At 40.5% G+C, this 22472-nt stretch overlaps 1 protein-coding gene across 1 annotated transcript in view; it reads left to right on the forward strand.

The window, feature by feature from the left end:
• Nucleotides 1-2558: 2558 nt before the first annotated feature.
• The window catches only part of IMPG2 (interphotoreceptor matrix proteoglycan 2), a 91542-nt gene continuing 71628 nt past the window's right edge, over nt 2559-22472 (forward strand). Inside the window, exons 1-2 of the mRNA XM_075851117.1 lie at nt 2559-2637; nt 9479-9727. Of these exons, the coding sequence (XP_075707232.1) occupies nt 2559-2637; nt 9479-9727 (328 nt within the window). The remainder of the gene's footprint in view (nt 2638-9478; nt 9728-22472) is intronic.

Here is a 22472-nt window from a genome sequence, read left to right on the forward strand (position 1 = left end):
TTAGCCGCATCTACAGATAAGTTTACAGTGAACTAAAATCCCTAAGTCCTTTACCATGTCCGTTTTACCAGTATTTTCCCATTTAGTATGTAATGGTGACATGTATTTCCCCTTCCCAAGTGCATAACATTACATTTATCAATGTTAGGGTGCAGTCGAACATGGCAGATTATGTTGCAGAAACTTTTTGTGACTGAAAATCCGTCCCATTTATCTGAATGAAACTTGCACAAATCTATGCCCCCCACTGCAGAAACAACCACATTCAGATGAATGGAACTTATTATAAGGCGCAGAAAATTTCTGCAACAAAATCTGGCGCGTGTGACTCAAACACTAAAACCTAATTTGCCACTTCTCTGCCCGAAACTACAACGTCTCCAGATCTATTTGTAAAATAATACTGTCCTCCTTTGTGTTCATTACTTTACACAATTTAATATCATCTGCAAAAATGTTAATTTTATTTTACGAACCGTCTACAAGGTCATTAATATATTAAACAGCTTAGTGCTCAAAGCTGACCCCTGTGGTACCCCACTAGTAATGCTCACCAAATCTGAGGATGTACCGTTAATAACCACCCTCTGTTTTGTATCACTGAGCCAGTTACTTACCCACTTACACACCTTTCCACCAGTTTCAGCATTCTCATTTTATGTACCAACCTTTTATGCGGCTCAGTATCAAATACTTTGGGAAAATTATTGATCATGTTCTGTCATTAAAAAATGAAGAACAATAAATCATTATACTAAAAAAATTGTGTTTGTTTCTGCCAGGGCAGCACGGTGGCAGAAGCTGCCAGGGAATCCTCAGCGCTCAGGATCCAATAAGTGATGTGTTTAGTTAGGTGTGAAATGCTCAGCCTATCAATGGGCTGTCTGTCTCTTAACAACTTGACAAGCTCTGCTAAAGAGCTTAGCCATGCAGATTAAACCTTAAAAAAAAATTGTCTCCCATCTGTTAACTGGAGGAGCTGCCATTCGGCATTCAGTGTGGTGCACAAACTAAGTTGGAAGTTTGAGTGAGTAATTCTAAATTGTATATTGTCCAAAATGTGGACACTCACCTAGTTACATGCAAGTTTATGGAAAATAACCCGCAATTTGTTTCCCTAGTCAAGGACTGAAGAATGATTCTTAGTTCCTGGGTAATCATCTTGGGCTTCTTCTGCATAACAGTTCTTGAAGGACAGCTGCAACCTCCTGCAGGTAACAAACTCCAATTGTTCATCTTACCATAAAATGTTGCATGATGTCACGATGTGTCATCTATGTGTTATTATTTTCTAGAGGATTTTGAGTTAAAAACTGTTCAATTACAAATTCAGCTGTATGTGATGCCCTCCTGTGTGATCAGTCATGCTTGTAGATGTTTTTGCGTATAGACAACAATGATATGAAAGTTTTTTTTGCTTGCTATACATATTAGACTTTTATTTGAATGTACCTTATCTTTCCTAAATGGGTACAGATATATTTTTATATATTTGTAAGCATTTGATTGGAAATCAAAGCACATAGATACACATTAGATACTATTAATGCTAGCTTTGTGTTAGTTTATTTTTGTATGTAAAGTAGCTATTTAAAAATATTTATTCCATATCCTGACACATTATACTTTAGCCTCTGTACGATGTCTCCAATATGATGTAATGACCCGCACTGCAGAAACAACCACATTCAGATGAATGGAACTTATTATAAGGCGCAGAAAATTTCTGCAACAAAATCTGGCGCGTGTGACTCAAACACTAAAACCTAATTTGCCACTTCTCTGCCCGAAACTACAACGTCTCCAGATCTATTTGTAAAATAATACTGTCCTCCTTTGTGTTCATTACTTTACACAATTTAATATCATCTGCAAAAATGTTAATTTTATTTTACGAACCGTCTACAAGGTCATTAATATATTAAACAGCTTAGTGCTCAAAGCTGACCCCTGTGGTACCCCACTAGTAATGCTCACCAAATCTGAGGATGTACCGTTAATAACCACCCTCTGTTTTGTATCACTGAGCCAGTTACTTACCCACTTACACACCTTTCCACCAGTTTCAGCATTCTCATTTTATGTACCAACCTTTTATGCGGCTCAGTATCAAATACTTTGGGAAAATTATTGATCATGTTCTGTCATTAAAAAATGAAGAACAATAAATCATTATACTAAAAAAATTGTGTTTGTTTCTGCCAGGGCAGCACGGTGGCAGAAGCTGCCAGGGAATCCTCAGCGCTCAGGATCCAATAAGTGATGTGTTTAGTTAGGTGTGAAATGCTCAGCCTATCAATGGGCTGTCTGTCTCTTAACAACTTGACAAGCTCTGCTAAAGAGCTTAGCCATGCAGATTAAACCTTAAAAAAAAATTGTCTCCCATCTGTTAACTGGAGGAGCTGCCATTCGGCATTCAGTGTGGTGCACAAACTAAGTTGGAAGTTTGAGTGAGTAATTCTAAATTGTATATTGTCCAAAATGTGGACACTCACCTAGTTACATGCAAGTTTATGGAAAATAACCCGCAATTTGTTTCCCTAGTCAAGGACTGAAGAATGATTCTTAGTTCCTGGGTAATCATCTTGGGCTTCTTCTGCATAACAGTTCTTGAAGGACAGCTGCAACCTCCTGCAGGTAACAAACTCCAATTGTTCATCTTACCATAAAATGTTGCATGATGTCACGATGTGTCATCTATGTGTTATTATTTTCTAGAGGATTTTGAGTTAAAAACTGTTCAATTACAAATTCAGCTGTATGTGATGCCCTCCTGTGTGATCAGTCATGCTTGTAGATGTTTTTGCGTATAGACAACAATGATATGAAAGTTTTTTTTGCTTGCTATACATATTAGACTTTTATTTGAATGTACCTTATCTTTCCTAAATGGGTACAGATATATTTTTATATATTTGTAAGCATTTGATTGGAAATCAAAGCACATAGATACACATTAGATACTATTAATGCTAGCTTTGTGTTAGTTTATTTTTGTATGTAAAGTAGCTATTTAAAAATATTTATTCCATATCCTGACACATTATACTTTAGCCTCTGTACGATGTCTCCAATATGATGTAATGACCCGCACAAACAGAATGTGTTCACTCAGCTATTCATCCTTCAGGGGGAGAATGTAAGATTTTGAGGCCGCCACTACTCGGGCTTTAATCCAAGTATAACGTAATATAGTACTGTTGGTCATTAAAGGGTTGTTTCTATCTCCAAACTCCAATTTTTCCCCCACACCGTTAATGGTTAATATAAATTAAACCCATTCCTCAGAAATAATTTCCTCCACCATATTTTAATTTCCTGGCGCTGTAGCTCCGCTCCTCGCTCCCCTGCTGTGCCTCTTTTGTGGGCGGGACTATTCTGTTGCCTCACATGACAAGCATGAAGCTCTGCGTGTGCGCTCTCGATGCTGCTATGCAGTAATGTATGCTTCATCGCGAGTTTTAGGCTACTTGCACACGTTACGTATTTTGGTACAGAAAATCTGCATCAAAACCTCAGGTAAACACAAGTAATTTCGCAGCTAAAATCTTCACCTAATAGTGCGTTCTTTTGATGAGTTTTGAAGTGCGTTTTTTTTCATTTTGATGCGAAAATTGGTGCAGTTGTATGCTGCAGATTTTAGTGTGTTTTTTGATAAACTTGTCAGATACAATTCGCAGGCGGAAACGCAAGATAAATTGACATTCTGCTGATATTAAATACACACCGCAGATCAATTTCCGTGCGGAAAAATTCCGCAAAGTGTAGATGAAAGTACTTGAATTCTCATTTCCTTTGCTGGTACTGTAATACTCTGCAGTTTTTTTCGCAGGAAAATATGCGCTTCAAATCCGCACGTAATACGCATGGTATGCATTTGGCCTTAAACTGTATCCTGTACCTGCATTGTAAGGCTAAGGGTATGTTCACACGGCCAAATTACGGACGTAATTCGGGTGTTTTATGCCTGGAATTACGTCCGAAATTACGGCTTGAATGCGTAGACAAACATCTGCCCATTGAAAGCAATGGGCTGACGTTTGTCTGTTCACACGAGACGTATATTTACGCGCCGCTGTCAAAAGACGGCGTGTAAATAGACGCCCGCGCCAAAGAAGTGTCTTGTCACTTCTTGGGACGTAATTGGAGCCGTTATTCATTGACTCCAATGAAAAGCAGCGCCAATTACGTCCGTAATGGACGCGGCTTTCAAGCGCCTGCACATGCCGTTACGGCTGAAATGACGGGGCTGTTTCCTCCTGAAAACAGCCCCGTAATTTCGGCCGTAACGGACGTGCACGTGTGAACATACCCTAATTGTACACGTTGCGTATTTAAAATATGCAGCAAAACTGCAGGAAACTGCAAGAAATTCGCAGGAAATAAAAACACCTGAAGGTATTTTTTTGATGCATTTTTCGGAGCGGTTTTTACGTTTGGATGTGTAAATCGCATTTCCATGCTGCGGGTTGTGCTGCGTATTTCTGTTCTACTACAGGGATATAATTCACAAATGGAATAGTGGGATAAATTGATATGCCACGGTTTCGAAAATACTCACTGTGGGACAATTTACGTCCCCAAAAATACCGCAGCGTGGACATGAGATTACGTGAAATTTCATTGTCCATGCTGGTACTGTATTACGCTGCGGTTTTGCCGCACACAAATTTGCGCGGCAAAACTGCATGTAATACGCATTGTGTGCATTCACCCTAAGAGGTCATGTTGGTTGCCGTTTACTACTTTTTACCTTTTCCTACGGAGGTTTATTAACTTTTCCAATCCTACGTTACCATATGTACATGTCATACTGCCTGCTCCCTACCGAGGCCTTTCACATAGAGCAAGGCTATGTTTCATTGTTACCATTCACCTAGTACGTAACACTTCTGGCTGTGTCCCTGGTACGGTAGCCAGCAGTGTTACGTAATAGATGGGACCAATGAAAGAAAGCGTCACTTTGTGTGTGAAAGGCTCCTGTCCCCGGTAGGGAGAATGCAGTATGAGATAATAGGTGACTGTTAACAATGAAACAGAACATTGCTCCTGTCACCAGTACTGGATCTAGCAATATGAAATATTCTGACGGCTCCAGTACCAGGGTCTCGAGCCTTTAAAGGGGTTGTCTGGTTTTAGAAAACGAATGTTATTTGTTGTATAATGAAAAGTTATACAATTTTACAATAAAATTTCTGTATTCATTCTTCACGGTTTTCAAGATCTCTGCTTGTTGTTATTCAGTAGGAACATTTATTGTAAACTTCCAGTGGATACAATTCTGTCCATGATCATGTGATGGACACACGGGTGCTGGGAATATTAGAAGACACAGCTCTGATACACATAATGTAACTGTAACGATCCCAGCACCTGTGTGTCCATCACATGACCATGGACAGAATTGTATCCACTGGAAGTTTACAAGTTCCTACTGAATAAGGCCCTGTTCACACAGAGCTTTTTTGCAGGCGGAGAAATCTGGCCTATGCGTGCACCCGAGAACCCGGCCTGGCTTATAGGAATATCCTTAGCTCCCACTATTCAAGCACAACCACTATATAAGTGGGCAGGGAGGAATATCCAGGGGATGTTGCAGAATAAAAGAGGACCGTCGTATTTTCTTTATTTCTTAACTTTGCATCAGGGATCATATGAGATGTCATTGAGATGGGAATATCCCTTTAATATCTTTAGTCAGCCAAAACCATTAGAAGAATGTAATTTATTCTTGCTTGTATTAATTTATGCATATTACTTGTATGTGTCTGATGTCCTTGCATATCCATCCATCTTTGTATGAATACATGTATGTATGCATATTATTTTTATTTATATATGTCTGGTAGGTGTATATGTATGATTGCATATCACCTCTCATGTATGTATTTTAAGTTGTATGTATGAAAACATATTAATTTGAATATGACTATACATACATGAGTGCAGGTATATATATATGCATTCCTATATACGTACTAGTAGGCTGAGCTCACACGGGGCATATCCGCTGCGGAAAACTGCAGCATTTAGCTGGCCATCTGGGAGAACGCTGCAGCCTGTGACTGTCTCCAGCGGCGGTCACATAGGATGACACGTGATCCCAGGAAGCCGGCCCTCAGACGTCAACCCATGTGTCATCCCATGTGACCGCCTCTACACCCTGTGATTAGCTGCAGCGGTCACATAGGATGAAACATCATCCCAATAGGCCAGCCTGGAGTAAGAAACACAGACATTTGGGTGAGTATGAGGGCTTATTCAGACGAACGTGATATACGTCCGTGCAACGCGCGTGATTTTCACGCGCGTCACACGGATCTATATTAGTCTATGGGGCTGTGCAGACAGTTGCGTGATTTTTACGCAGCATGAGGCCGCTGCGAAAAACTCACGACATGTCCGTTCTTTGTGCATATTTCGCGCATCACGCCCCCATTGAAGTCAATGGGTGCGTGAAAATCACACGCACCACACGGAAGCACTTCTGTGGGACGAGCGTGGTTCACGCAACAGCTGTAAAACTATGAATGAAAACAGAAAAGCACCACATGCTTTTCTTCTTTACAAACATCCAAACGGAGTGTCATAATGATGGCAGCTGCTCGAAAATCATGCAGCCGCGCATCATACGGGGCTGCCACACGGAGCTGTTAAGTGCCTTTTGCGTAAAATTCAGCACCGCATGTCAATTTCTTAGTTTTTTTTCCGCTCAGTATTTACGCAGCGTGTGGATGAGATTTTATTCTATCTCATCCACTTTGCTGCTATTGTATTATGTTGTGGATTTTCCGCAACAAATTCTGTTGCGGAAAATCCGCAGTATTTACGCAACATGTGAACTGACCCGTAATTGTATGCATGTCTGCATGTTAGCTAGTATAAATTTATGCAAACCAATTTGCCCGTTACAGCAATTTTGTCAGAGATCCTATAAAACGGACTCGACTTTCACACGGAACACAAATATTTTAACCATGACTAATTCTGCGCATGTCTCAGTTGGTTTTCTTTTGCTGTTCTTATTTGCAGAATAGACAGAATTCTATTAATAACCATTCCAACAAAAGCACAATCTATGGCACATTTTTGCCATCAATTAAAACTTGGCACGCTATGTGATTGCAGAGCAGTACAGTTGAAAATGCTGAACTATTGCCCTTCCGTCATACAGATTATTAGCAGATGGACAAGCAATTGAATTAAAACATTCCTGACTCAGAGACGGTTACTAAAACAATAGATTCTCTAATATTAAGTCATTTTGTATGCTCTTGACTAAGAGAATAGATAATATTGATGCAACCTCATTTTAACTAAGGTATTATATATTGGCACCCCGTTTTTAAAATTATTGTAATTTTAACTGTGATTTATTTTTATTTTTTTACAAAAAATACTGTCATCATTACTGTCAAAATGATCTTGTACTGTGAATACTACATGCACATTAGCAGTTTGATTAAAGGTGTTGTCTGAGTATACAACAGAACACAATCTGATATACAACTATATAAACTGTAAGGAATCAGATCTGTGCTATATGAAGTTAGCAATGGCAGGAATATACAGTTGAGATGTCACCACCACCTACAGATACTTACAGGGTTGTCTGAGATGAAAAAAAAAGGTCTTATTTTTTTCCCAGAAACAGCGCCCCTCTTGTCCATGGATTGTGTCTGGTATTGCATCTCAGCCCTGTTGAAGTGAATGAGGGGGGGGGGGAAAGCTGCAATATGAGACACAGCCAATGGACAACAGTAGCGCTATATCTGGAACTTCATAAGGCACAGATCTGATTCCTTATAGTATTATGGTATGTTCACACAGGGCAGATTAGCTGTGGATTTTCTGTCCAAATTTGCAGCACATTACAGTAGCCACAAATCTCATTCACATGCTGCGGAAAAAAACTGCCGAGGAATTGTGCACAAATTGAACTGCGGTGCAGATTTTAAAATTTACGTCGGGAATTGTTGCATTTTTGTTGCAAATTTTCCCCATTGATATCAATGGGGATGTCAAAATCGTCAATTGGAAATGTGGTGGTAATGGCTGTTGAAAAGCTTTGAATCCACAGTAATAATCACAAGTAGGAAAAAAAGACATATTTCCTGCTTAAAATAAAAAAAAGTCCATACTTACCTCCCTGGCGTTGCCATAGCAATGGCACCTCATTCCCCCGGCTGTTCTACATGCTGCTAGCCTTCTGGTATTATGTTTCATCCCATGTGGATGCTGCAGCCAATCACCGGTCACAGCAGTCACATTGAATACAGCGTCAGCACATGAGGCTGGCTGCATGGAGACCAGATGTTGGGCGCAGGGATGCATCACTAAGGCAACGCCAGAGAGATAAGTATGAACTTTTTTTTTCAATATCAGCTCTGCTTTCCACAGCAGCAAATCCGGTTGGAAATCTGCACCGAATTTGGTGCAGACTTTAAAGAGGTTGTCACCACATAAGTGCCCTATCTAATGAGATTGGCACTGTAATGTAGGTGACAGCAGTGGTTTTTATTTAGAAAAACGATTTATTTTTACCACGTTAGGACCTATTTTAGATTTATGCTAATGAGTTTCTTAATGGACAACTGGGCGTGTTTTTACTTTTGACCAAGTGGGTGTTGTGGAGAGAAGTGTATGACGCTGACCAATCAGTGACCAATCAGCGTCATACACTTCTACATTCATTTACTCAGCGCATAGTGATCCTGCGTTGTTCACTATGTGCTGTCACATACACACACATTAACGTTACTGAAGTGTCTTGACAGTAAATAGACATCGCTTCCAGCCAGGACACGATGTCTATTATACAATACCGACACTTTGGTAACATTTGTTTGGGACTTACTCGAGATGACGCTTGCTGTCATTTACAGCTTGATCTCGCGAGATTACACTTGCTGTCATTAAGTCCCACACAAACGTTACCGAAGTGTCTGGAGTGTTTAATAGACATCGAGTCCTGGCTGGAGGTGATGTCTATTTACTGTCAAGACACTTCATTAACGTTAGTGTGTGAGTAGGTGACTGCACATCATGATCTAGCAAGATCACTATGTGCTGAGTACATGAATGGAGAGAAGTGTATGACGCTGATTGGTCAGCGTCATACACTTCTCTCCACAACGCCCACTTAGTCAAAAGTAAAAACACGCCCAGTTGGGCATTAAGAAAGTCATTAGCATAAAGCTAAACTAGGTCATAACAAAAATAGTTTTTAAAAAACAATGCTGTTACCTACATTACAGCGCCGATCTCCTTATGTAGGAGATAGGGCACTTATAATGTGGTGACAGAGCCTCTTTAAGACAGATTTCTCTGCGTGTTCTGGGTAGGATATGCTGCAGACTTTTCAGCAGCATACCACCCTGTGTGAACATGTGTCCTGCTGTATACTCATTTACCTGAATTAAGTAGCTTTATATTATTTGTTTGTTTCATTGCACTTCATTGTTCACTTTGTCATTAGTTCTAGAATCCAGAATAACACTTGACAGTAATCGACATAAAGACCCTACAATTGTGCAATATGGCATGGAAGAGGGCAGTGGATCAGTACCAGAATCCAGTCTACCTCTGTCTGAATCACACAGCCACTATAGGAGTTTCCTCAAAAGGAAAAAGAGAGCGATTTTATTTCCCAGTGGAGTTAAAGTGTGCCCAGAGGAAACATTTGAACAAGCGCTTGTGAATCATGTGAAGTTTTTTAAACTCAGAGGTAAGTAAAAATAGAAAAATCCTTAAGCTAGAGCCTTGAATGTTTAAAGTTATGAGGTTAATGTAGTCGTGTAGCTAATGTCCCGTTGTAGAGTCCAAAGCAACGGTGTGTTAGTAAAAAATGGCGAGAATCAGCAAGAAAAAGGATCTTGGGGCGATTATTGCAGTGATGCATTATGTGTTTCGCACCTATTATGCCTAAAGTAGGGCACTGTTCCCTAGCTTGTGTTGATTTTTTTTAAACATGATTTGTGTTTTAGTAGTCGGTGGGATGGTAGTACAGGTAAGCCAAGACAATTGATAGTTGTAGGGGATTCTATAATCAGGAAGACGGATAGAATAATTTGTCGCCAAGACCGCCTCAACCGAATGGTTTGCTGTCTCCCTGGTGCCAGGGTTCGGCATGTGGTGGAACGGGTGGACAAATTGCTGGGAGGGGCTGGTGATGATCCAGCTGTTGTGGTCCATGTCGGTACCAACGACAGAATAAATGGTAGGTGGAGGAGCCTTAAGAATAATTTTAAAGAACTAGGCTACAAGCTGAAGGGAAGGACCTCCAAGGTTGTATTCTCAGGAATACTGCCTGTGCCATGCGCATCACAGGAAAGACAGCGGGAGCTCAGGGAGTTAAATGCATGGCTTAAGTCTTGGTGTAGAGGAGAAGGATTTGGGTTCCTAGAGCACTGGGCTGACTTTTCATTGGGGTACAAACTGTATTCTTCAGATGATTTGCACCTAAATGGAAGGGGGTCCGCTGTGCTGGGGGAGAGAATTCTAGCTGGGGTGGCAGAGTGTTTAAACTAGGGCTGAGGAGGGAGGCCAATGTAGGAAATAAAGGGGTAGTTAGGTTAGAGAGGGGTCAGACTATATTGGTGGGGGGAGAAACAGACGGTGGAGAGAGGACTAGGCAACAAGATAAGGAGATCCTTTCGTTACAAAACAGCAGTGAAAATAAAAAGGCCAAAATGTCAAATAATCACATTTCTGATAGTGAAAGTGAAACATTTAAAGGCAAGTTAAAGTGTATGTTCACAAATGCCAGAAGTCTAGCAAGCAAAATGGGGGAGCTGGAGGCCTTAATACTGGAAGAAGATATAGATATAGTTGGTGTTGCTGAAACATGGCTGGACTCTTCACATGACTGGGCTGTAAATCTACAGGGTTTTACACTGTTTTGGAAAGACAGGGCAAATAGGAAAGGTGGTGGTGTATGTCTGTATGTGAGAAGCGATATGAAGGTGAGTGTAAATGAGACATTACAGGGTGAAGACTGTGAGGAGGTTGAAACCTTGTGGGTGGAATTACAAAGGGAAGTAAACACTGAAAAAATTACTTTTGGTGTAATCTATAGACCCCCCAATATAACTGAAGAGATAGAAGGTCAAATATATAAACAAATGGAGCGGGATATTAATTGGTGTCATGGTTCGGCTTCAACTGCAAAGGGGAGACATTTCCTCAACCTGTTGCAGGAAAATTTTATGTGCCAGTTTGTGGAAGACCCGACTAGAGGTGAAGCCCTGTTGGATCTGGTCATTTCTAATAATGCAGAGCTTGTTGGGAATGTCAATGTTCGTGAAAACCTTGGTAACAGTGATCATAATATAGTTATATTTTACCTATACTGTAAAAAACAAACGCAGGCTGGGAGGGCAAAAACATTTAATTTTAAGAAAGCCAATTTCCCCAGGATGAGGGCGGCAATTCAGGATATAGACTGGGAAGAACTAATGTCAAATAATGGGACAAATGATAAATGGGAGATTTTCAAATCTACTTTGGGTAATTATAGTGCAAAATGTATTCCTACAGGTAACAAGTATAAACGACTAAAATTAAACCCCACATGGCTTACACCTTCTGTGAAAGGGGCAATACATGACAAAAAAAGGGCATTTAAAAAATACAAATCTGAGGGTAAATCTGCAGCCTTTGTAAAATATAAAGAGCTTAATAAAATCTGTAAAAATGTAATAAAATCAGCAAAAATACAAAATGAAAGGCAGGTGGCCAAGGATAGTAAAACAAATCCTAAAAAATTCTTCAAGCATATAAATGCAAAAAAGCCCAGGTCTGAACATGTAGGACCCCTAGATAATGGTAATGGGGAGTTGATCACAGGGGATCAAGAGAAGGCAGAGTTACTAAATGGGTTCTTCCGCTCTGTATATACAACAGAAGAAGGAGCAGCTGATGTAGCCGCTGCCGGTGCTGTTAATATATCAGTTGATATACTGAATTGGATGAATGTAGATATGGTCCAAGCTAAATAAAATAAATGTACACAAGGCCCCGGGACCAGATGGGTTACACCCTAGAGTTCTTAAAGAGCTTAGTTCAGTTATTTCTGTCCCCCTCTTCATAATATTTAGAGAGTCTCTCATGAGTGGTATAGTGCCAAGGGACTGGCGCAGGGCAAATGTGGTGCCTATTTTCAAAAAGGGCTCTAGGTCTTCGCCGGGTAATTATAGACCAGTAAGCTTAACATCAATTGTGGGGAAAATGTTTGAGGGGCTATTGAGGGACTATATACAGAATTATGTGACAATAAATAGTATAATAAGTGACAGCCAGCATGGTTTTACAAAGGACAGAAGCTGTCAAACCAACCTGATCTGTTTTTATGAAGAGGTAAGCAGAAGCCTAGACAGAGGGGCCGCTGTGGATATAGTGTTTTTGGACTTTGCAAAGGCATTTGACACTGTTCCTCATAGACATCTAATGGGTAAATTAAGGACTATAGGTTTAGAAAGTATAGTTTGTAATTGGATTGAGAATTGGCTCAAGGACCGTATCCAGAGAGTTGTGGTCAATGATTCCTACTCTGAATGGTCCCCAGTTATAAGTGGTGTACCCCAGGGTTCAGTGCTGGGACCACTATTATTCAACTTATTTATTAATGATATAGAGGATGGGATTAATAGCACTATTTCTATTTTTGCAGATGACACCAAGCTATGCAATATAGTTCAGACTATGGAAGATGTTTGTGAATTGCAGGCAGATTTAAACAAACTAAGTGTTTGGGCGTCCACTTGGCAAATGAAGTTTAATGTAGATAAATGTAAAGTTATGCATCTGGGTACGAAAAACCTGCAAGCATCATATGTCCTAGGGGGAGCTACACTGGGGGAGTCACTTGTTGAGAAGGATCTGGGTGTACTTGTAAATCATAAACTAAATTTCAGCATGCAGTGTCAATCAGCTGCTTCAAAGGCCAGCAAAATATTGTCATGTATCAAAAGAGGCATGGACTTGCGGGACAGGGATGTAATATTACCACTTTACAAAGCATTAGTGAGGCCTCATCTAGAATATGCAGTCCAGTTCTGGGCTCCAGTTCATAGAAAGGATGCCCTGGAGTTGGAAAAAATACAAAGAAGAGCAACGAAGCTAATAAGGGGCATGGAGAATCTAAGTTATGAGGAAAGATTAAAAGAACTAAACCTATTTAGCCTTGAGAAAAGACGACTAAGGGGGGACATGATTAACTTATATAAATATATGAATGGCGCAAACAAAAAATATGGTGAAATCCTGTTCCATCTAAAACCCCCTCAAAAAACAAGGGGGCACTCCCTCCGTCTGGAGAAAAAAAGGTTCAACCTGCAGAGGCGACAAGCCTTCTTTACTGTGAGAACTGTGAATCTATGGAATAGCCTACCGCAGGAGCTGGTCACAGCAGGGACAGTAGATGGCTTTAAAAAGGCTTAGATAATTTCATAGAACAAAAAAAAATTAACTGCTATGTGTAGAAATTTTTTACTTCCCCTTTCCCATCCCACTTCCCCTTTCCCATCCCTTGGTTGAACTTGATGGACATGTGTCTTTTTTCAACCGTACAAACTATGTAAGTACATTTGAGCATTTTTATTCTATGAAAGGATACATGGCAGTAGAGTCTACTATCCTCTCTACAGTATTCATTTTATTGGCTTTATTTCTATTTAAATAGTTACTAAATGGTATATTGTCACATTGTGGCTAGATCATACAGTATTAGAGACATAAGATTTTTTATTGAAAAAAAAAAAACTTCCCACACAACCCCCTTTGACCATTTTATTTAAAATAATAAAAATGTAACTCAAAGTAGTCCAGTGAATCTACGACATAGTCCAAATGCTCCAGCGCAACCTGCAGAACAAAAAATAAAGTGAGTAATATGAAAAATAAAAAAATCTTATACTCACCTCCAGCAGACTTCTGTCTTCTCCCCTGCGCCGCAATATAAAACTAGACATCAATGAACATCTGAAACGTCATATATTGCAAATTTGGGATTTTCCCACAAACACATGCATCTCCTATCCATAGGATAGGGGATAAATGTGTGATCGCTGGGGGGTCTGACCACTGGTAACCCCAGCAATGAGAACTGGGGCCCTACAGTCCCCCGAAGGGGCCAGCGCTCCATTAATTTCTGTGGGACTTAGGGGATCGCTGTTTCCGGCAGCTCCATAAAAATTAATAAAGTATTGCTCGAGCAAGTGCACCAGTGTTTCATTCTAATGGACCACTTCGGGGAATTTCAGTCATTCGTTCTCAACACTGGGGGTCTCAGTGGTCAGACCCCCAGCAATGAAACATGTATCCTCTATCCTGTGGATAGGGGATACATGTGGTTGTGGGAAAACCCCTTTAAAGGGGTTTATCTAGTCCCTAAAAGCTGATTGGTCGCGGTCGTGGTCCAACTCCCGGGACCTCCGCTGATCAGCTGTTTTGAAGCGGGTGCAGCGCTTGTACGAGCGCTGCTTCCCCTTAATTTCTTCTTGCTCACTCTTAATGGTCGACATGGCTGTAGTGGTGAATGACAGTATTGCAGACTTCTCCCATTGAAGTGAATAGGAGAAGAAGGCTGCAATAACAGTAAATCGCAACTACATCCGTGTTGATTCACAGTGAGCAAGAAGAAATGAAGGGGAAGCAGCGCTCGTAAGAGCGCTGCACCCCTTTCAAAACAGCTGATCTGCGTGGGTCCCGGGAGTCGGAACCAGACCCATCAGCCATTGATGGCCTATCCTGAGGATAGGCCATCAATTTTTAGGGATTGGAAAACCCCTTTAACTCCGTATGGGGTATCCACTTTTGTCATTTTATATTTAAAAAAAAATGTGCCTGGATACACTAGAGTTTATAAAATCATAAAATAATGTCATTTATTTTATGATTTTCGAAACGCTAGTGTTCCCAGGCACTAAATTGTTTAAACTCTCTACTCACCGTCCCGTGGTTTTTTTTTCTCTGCAGTGCTCCACTCCTAGGGGCTGCTACGCCTTGCTCCCTCGCTCCAGGCAGACTGCAGCTGCTGTGTTGCGCTGAGCATCAGTGACGTTGTCATGCTGACCGCAGGCAGCTCAAGGGACAGGGATAACGTCGTTGCGGGGAGGCGTGACTGGTGACAGGGAGGGTCCGGGGCACGGCCGGACATTTTTCAGACCGCCCGGGACTGTCCCGCCGGATCCGGGACAATTGGGAGCTATGGGTAGCTAACTTACAATATTGAAAAGTTTTTTGTTGCTAATAATTGTTTTCTCTTAGGCTCTGTTCACATCTGCGTTGTGGCATCCTTTGTCACAGATCCATCACAGGACTGACACCAGCATCGCCTGACGGACCTATTGACTTATAATCGGGTCCGTCAGATACCATCGAGAGTCAAAAATAAGAGAATTTGCAACGGAAGCTCCTAACTGAGTTTCTGATGAAGGTGTGAACAGAGTCTTAGATTTGCATTATTTTGAGAGCAATGAAAAAAAAAAAAGGTTTAATTAAATTAAAATTATCACATTGTCAGATCTTTACTACACTACAGCTGGAGCCTTGTCGGTTTTTCTATAGACATATGGCCTTAGTAAACGGCCCTTTTAAAAGGACTGAAAGTTGTAATCTGATTGGTTGCTATGAGCAATTACTCCTCTTTTCCTTTGCACCAGTTGTAATAATTATATGCCTTTGTTTTTTTATGTTTTAGAAGATATTGGATATCTCTTATGTGGCTTCATAAAAAGCTAGATATTGCTTGGTCAAAAATAAATGCAACAGACAAGACTACAGTATTCTTATAGCTTTCCTGAGCAGATGTAATCTAGAGATAAAAAATGTCTGAAGGTCATTAAATATGACTTAAGGGGTTATTCCCATCTCCGACATTTATGGCATATCCACAGGATGTGCTATTATGGTCTTATAGATGCGTGTCCTAGCTTTGGAACCCACACCTATATTGAGAATGGAGATCACACGACCCCTGTCCCGCCTGGTGAGGCGGCTGACGGGCACGGATTCTAGACAGGGACTATGTGCATGCATGTGACTCTCTCCATTATGGTCTATTGGAGTTACAGAAACAGCCAAGCCTCCTGGGGGTATGCTATGTCAGAGATGGGAATAACCCATTAAATGCTTGTTTGTTTAGGAGTTTGCCTTGGCGCTTGCTACAAGCCATTGGTTATTGCTGTGTGAATTATGTATAGCTCTTGCTACATTATTATTGGTTACATAGACGCTTCAGTTTAACCTATTAATTTCACTATTGAGGCAGACCAATCTCAGTTCCAATATAAATACAGGCATCTTAAGAAGATGGTGGGTACACAAATAAAAACCTTGGTGAGACATAAGGTCATACATGACTTTAGTTACTAACCTGTCCACAAAATATAGATTACCCATTTCTGAATAAGACCGCAATACCAGATAACCACTATCACATGGGTAAAGCATGCATCAATACTGACAGAAAACAAAAGGCACAAGTAACTCACCAGTGAATAGGCGGAACCGAATACTGAAGGTAGTAGATGGAGAGGATTTATAAATGGAGTGGTTGGCAAATGAATAGCATACAAGCAGTTAACATAAATAGACAGTGGACAAGAATTAACAGCACTCACTGACCCTATCTGAGTACCATCTCACAGCATGGTCAGACGATAGCTTGGAGGCAGAGAAAAAGCAAACAAACCAGTAGAACTACGGATCCCAGGATACACATAAAACTACTATACAAAAACTAGATCTCTCAGAGGAACCATAGGTCCCACAGTACAAACAAACACATAGACAAGAACAAAGTCACCAACTAGCCTCTGGCAAGCATTTAGCACATGCTAGAAACAGTATAACCAGCACCTGAATATTTCAGACCTGAAGTATATATAGGCCCAAGAAAAGTACATCGCCCTAATTAGCCAGGCAAAGCTAAATGATGACCAAATCCAGACTCAGACCAGAGGCCTTGCCTAGCAAAGCCCAAACACAGAGATAACAGAATCATTGATTAGCAGCAGTCCTGCTGCTAATTGTAGCATCTACACAGAACTTGCTCTTGTTATTTGCATTCTGGGAAGTGCAGTCTCAAAAGGCATGGACAGTATTGTGATATAGGATAAACTGCCCCACTGCATTATAGATTCTCAGCTAGGCTCTTAGAGACGTGTTAGTCAACAAGATCAAGACTGAATGTTTCCAATATCAACCAGCAGAGCTGTGAATGCAGATTTGGACTCCAATGCAGGCTGTAAATCTAGATTAGTACAAAATAAATATTGCAATGTATTTAGAAAGTTAATTTTTTGTGTGGATGATATTCATATATAAACTATAAAACGGTGCTCTAAGGTGAACATACCCTTTAAAATTTTATATTTATTTAACATTTCTGATGTGCCTTGGGTTAGTATATTAAAACACTATGGGGGAGATTTAATAAATCTGGTGCAAAGGAATAGTGGAGAAAATGCTCATGGCATCCGATCAGCTTGCTATTTTTATTTTTCAAAGGGCTTATGAGAAATAAAAGGTGATTGTTTTTTATAACCATCCACACTTTTCCTTTACAACAGTTTTGATAAATCTCACCCATATATGTTTATGTATAAAATAGCATGTTTTATAATCTTATAGTTCTTGTCTCCTAGCTTGTAACCTGCATTGACAAAATGTAAACGCTAGCTTGCCATATACATAAGAATAGTTGGGTAAAATGGACAATTTTGGCAATTTCGGCCGACCATAGTTTAAAAAAATAACGCGAACTAACCGCCATGGCCGACGGCACACTTCTACATGTGCATGGCATGATCAACTATTTTGCCACTTTGCGCAAGCCCTAGGAAATCTGTTTTTTAAAAAACGGACTCCTTGATCAGCCTCTCTACTGTTGTTGTTGGAAATGTTTGTACGAACGGTCCCACAGATGACTGATCGGCCGCATAGCGGGATGCTGGAATGTAACTATGAGAATACAAAAGATTGACAGAAATACAGAGAGGCAATGGGCAGGAGAGAAGAGAATGTAAGGAAATATCTGTGTATACTTGTATGGAGGTGGGTGACTAGGATTCTGGAAGATTAAGTTGAATGTATTAGCACAGTCATTAAAGGGGTTGTGCCAAGATTAACATTTATCATCTATTCATAGGATAAGTGATAAATGTCTGATCGCTGGAGGCTCCACTGCTGAGACCCCCACCATTCAGTAGAACAGGCGTGTCGTGTCTCTCATATTTCCTCACTGCACCCCTCTGCGTTGAAGAGAAGCTTGAATGGAGCAGTGGCCAAGTATGCGCGCTGTCGCTCTATTCAATGTCTATGGGGCTGACAGAAACAGCCAAGCGCTGTACTCCGCTGTCTCCATCAGTATCATAGACTTTGAATGGAGCACCGCTCATGGTCATCCAACGCTCCATTCAAACTCCTTCTCTCTGCTGGGTTACAGTGAGAAGGAATGGGGGGGGGGGGGTCTCGGGGTACCACCTTCTATTGATCGTGGTAGTCCCAGCAATATAGCCCCTGGCGATCAGACATTTATCACCTATTATGTGGATAGATGATAAATGTTGATCTTGGAACAAGAGGAATTTTAAGTAAAATTCCAACATGGTTACCATAATTTAATGAAATTTGTAGTATGGAGCCCTCTTATTGGCTATAGACTTCAATAAAATGTAGCCGCAGAGTAACCACGAATAATTGAATTTACTCTGCAGTAAGTTCGTTCGTTTCAATAATTCCAATGAAAGGCTGGTGGTAACTGGTTTAATGCTCTGAATAATTAACTATTCACAGCATAGTCAAGAACGTATCTAATACTATTTTTCTAGTGACCTTCTGTCAGGACTTATAACTCACCTTGGCAGTGCTGATTAGTAGACAGACAGGTCACTTTAAAAGGAATGTGTCGCTAGAAATTTATTTTTTTTAGTTAAACAGTTATTATATACATGATTAGACATTGTTCTAATTTTGTACATTTTTTCACAAGTCAGGAAATATTATAAATTAGATTCTAATTTATAACATTTCCCTGTGCTGGTCACTAGAGGGAGCAATTCCCAAAATTACAGCATTGGCATGTGGTAAAGCAACCACATTGCTTTATGCTGCAAAATTTGAGAAGACACACTCGCTCTAGCGTCCTCAAACAATCACCCCATGCTTTATCCTGGCTAGTGCCAGGAGAAAGGAGGGGATTGAATGTTCAAACCTCCTACACTGTGTGCCGCCATTTTTTGAGCGAACACACAGTGTAGTAGGCTTACATACAGTGGTAATCACACACTAAAACACAAACATACACAAACATAACTTACCTGCTCCAGCCGCCGCCACTGCCGCCACTCCCTCCGGTCCGTCCGCTCCTAGTGCTTGCTTCTAATCACATGTCCGGAAGCCGCTACCGGAAGTAGTCATCTTACTGTCCGGCCGCGGCTTCCGATCCACAAGAAAATGGCGCCGGATGTCGATTGGCCGAAGACCTTCCATTTGGACTGTGTGGGAGCGGCGCATGCGCCGTTCCCACACAGACGGCGTACACCATAGTGAATGGGACGGCTCCCGTTCGCATTCTCTATGGGGATGTATGTGCCGTATTCCATCTCTGTATGTGTCGTTAATCGACACATACAGAGATGAAAAAAAAAATGGCAGCCCCCATAGTGAAGACAAAGTTAGAAAAAAAAAAAAGTAAAACACAAACACACAAATAAATAAAATTTCTTTTAATAAATCACTAAAAGCAAATTAATATAAAAAACTTTTTTTCGCGACACCCTTCCTTTAAAGAGGCTCTGTCAACAGATTATAAATGCCCTATCTCCTACATAATCTGATCGGCGCTGTAATGTAGATAACAGTGTTTTTTTTATTTTGAAAAACGATGATTTTTTAGCAAGTTATGAGCAATTTTAGATTTATGCTAATTAGTTTCTTAATAGACAACTGGGCGTGTTTTTACTTTTTACCAACTGGGCGTTGTAAAGAGAAGTGTATGATGCTGACCAATCAGTGACCAATCAGTGACCAATCAGCATCATACACTTCTCATTGTTCCAGTCCAGCTTCTTTCACTGCTCAATCCCACTGTAACAATGGGCTGGAACAATGAGAAGTGTATGTCACTGATTGGTCACTGATTGGTCAGCGTCATACACTCCTCTTTACAACGCCCAGTTGGTGAAAAGTAAAAACACACCCAGTTGTCTATTAAGAAACTAATTATCATAAATCTAAAATTGCTCATAACTTGCTAAAAAATGATCGTTTTTCAAAATAAAAAACACTGTTGTTATCTACATTACAGCGCCGATCAGGTTATGTAGGAGAGAAGGCACTTATAATCTGGTGACAGAGTCTCTTTAATCTTAAATGTATTTTCATGATTCAGAAGAGCTACAGCACTAGTTACTGTGTTGTATTCACACATGGGAAACATATAGTAGTAACATGATGCAAAGTTTGAGACATGGTATTAGTCTTTCGCATCTCTGTTTAGGAATTTTAGCTCATTCTTCTTTGCTAAATCTCTTAAATTCAGGCATGTTAGTAGTTTGTTGTGCTTGAATGCCTAATTTAAAGTCCTACCACAATATTTATATAGGTTTCAATTCAGGACTTTGACAAGGCCAATCCCAAATTTAGTTTCACCTCAGTCATTCAGGTGCATAACTCAATAATTATCTAATTTACAGACAGATCATAGGTATTCTAATTCCTTCTATAATGGTAATATCTAGGTCCTAAAGGAGTTGTTCTTGATTACATATATGTCATGAAAAGCTCATGATGTATATGTTAAACGGATGCCTGTGACGTATTCCATAGAGGGGCTTCCTTCACCCATAGGTGAAAAAAAAAGTATACCGCACAGTATATCTTTGTTTGCAAGACCCCGTTGTATGGAATAGCGGCGTCTATTGCTCCATTCCATACTTCAAAATAAAAAATATACAGATGTATGCCAGCCCGATGGAGGCCAAAAGGACACTGTTTCGGCTTCAACAGGCTTTTGTAGCCCTATAGACTAGTTTAGAATGTATGTTGGTAACTTTACTGATGTACACATAATTTTATCCTATCATATGTATATATATACCAAGGGACGGGAAAAGGGAAGGTAAAAATTTCTACATATAGGAGCTAATATTTTTTTTTGTTCTAGGAAATTATCGAAGCCTTTTTTAAAGAGACTCTGTCACCACATTATAAGTGCCCTATCTCCTACATAAGGAGATGGGCGCTGTAATGTAGGTGACAGTAATGCTTTTTATTTAAAAAAACAATCTTTTTTCACAAAGTTAGGAGCGATTTAAGTTTATGCTAATGAGCTTTCTTAATGCCCAAGTGGGCGTACTTTTACTTTCGACCAAGTGGGCGTTGTACAGAGGAGTGCATGACGCTGACCAATCGGCATCATGCACTCCTCTCCATTCATTTACACTGCACTAGCGATATAGATATATCGCTATGTGCAGCCTGATACACAAACCCTAACATTACTACAGTGTCCTGATAATGAATACACATGACCATCCAGCCTGGACGTCATGTGTACTCAGAATCCTGACACTTCTGAATCTTTTTTTGTGAGATTTTTGTCCCGCGAGTCCATGCCTCTTTTAATACATGACAATATCCTGCTGGCCTTTGAAGCAGCTGATTGACACTGCATGCTGTTATTTAGTTTATGATTTTCAAGTACACCCAGATCCTTCTCAGCCAGTGACTCCCCCAGGGTACCTCCCCCTAGGACATATGATGCATGCAGGTTGTTGGTACCCAGATGCATAACTTTACATTTATCTACATTAAACTTCATTTGCCAACTGGATGTCCAAACACTTAGTTTGTTTAAATCCGCTTGCAATTCACGAACATCTTCCATAGTCTGAACTATGTTACATAGCTTGGTGTCATCTGCAAAAATAGAAATAGTGCTATTAATCCCATCCTCTATATCATTAATAAATAAGTTGAATAATAGTGGTCCCAGCACGGAACCCTGAGGTACACCACTTATAACCAGGGACCATTCAGAGTAGGAATCATTGACCACAACTCTCTGGATACGGTCCTTGAGCCAATTCTCAATCCAATTACAAACTATATTTTCTAAACCTATAGTCCTTAATTTACCCATTAGTCATCTATGAGGGACAGTGTCAAATGCCTTTGCAAAGTCCAAAAACACTATATCCAAAGCGGCTGTAATGATGGGGGTAAGGAAACAGACAAGTGAGCCCTAATCTACCCGCCACTCTGTCCCTGCCTACTTGCAATGACCCGCCCTAGGCGACGGGGTACAACTGGCGACGGTCCCTACGCTCAATAAGTGCACGACAGACAAACAGACAAGGGTACACAGAAGCAAGGGAAAGGGGCAGTTGCCCACAGCAACACCGTGAGCAACAAGAGTGGTGAACGAGCCGAGTCAAACCAGGAGTTTATGAGGTACCAAACGCAGA

The sequence above is a fragment of the Rhinoderma darwinii genome, chromosome 2 (genome assembly GCF_050947455.1).
Source record: "Rhinoderma darwinii isolate aRhiDar2 chromosome 2, aRhiDar2.hap1, whole genome shotgun sequence".
Classification (NCBI taxonomy): domain Eukaryota; kingdom Metazoa; phylum Chordata; class Amphibia; order Anura; family Rhinodermatidae; genus Rhinoderma; species Rhinoderma darwinii.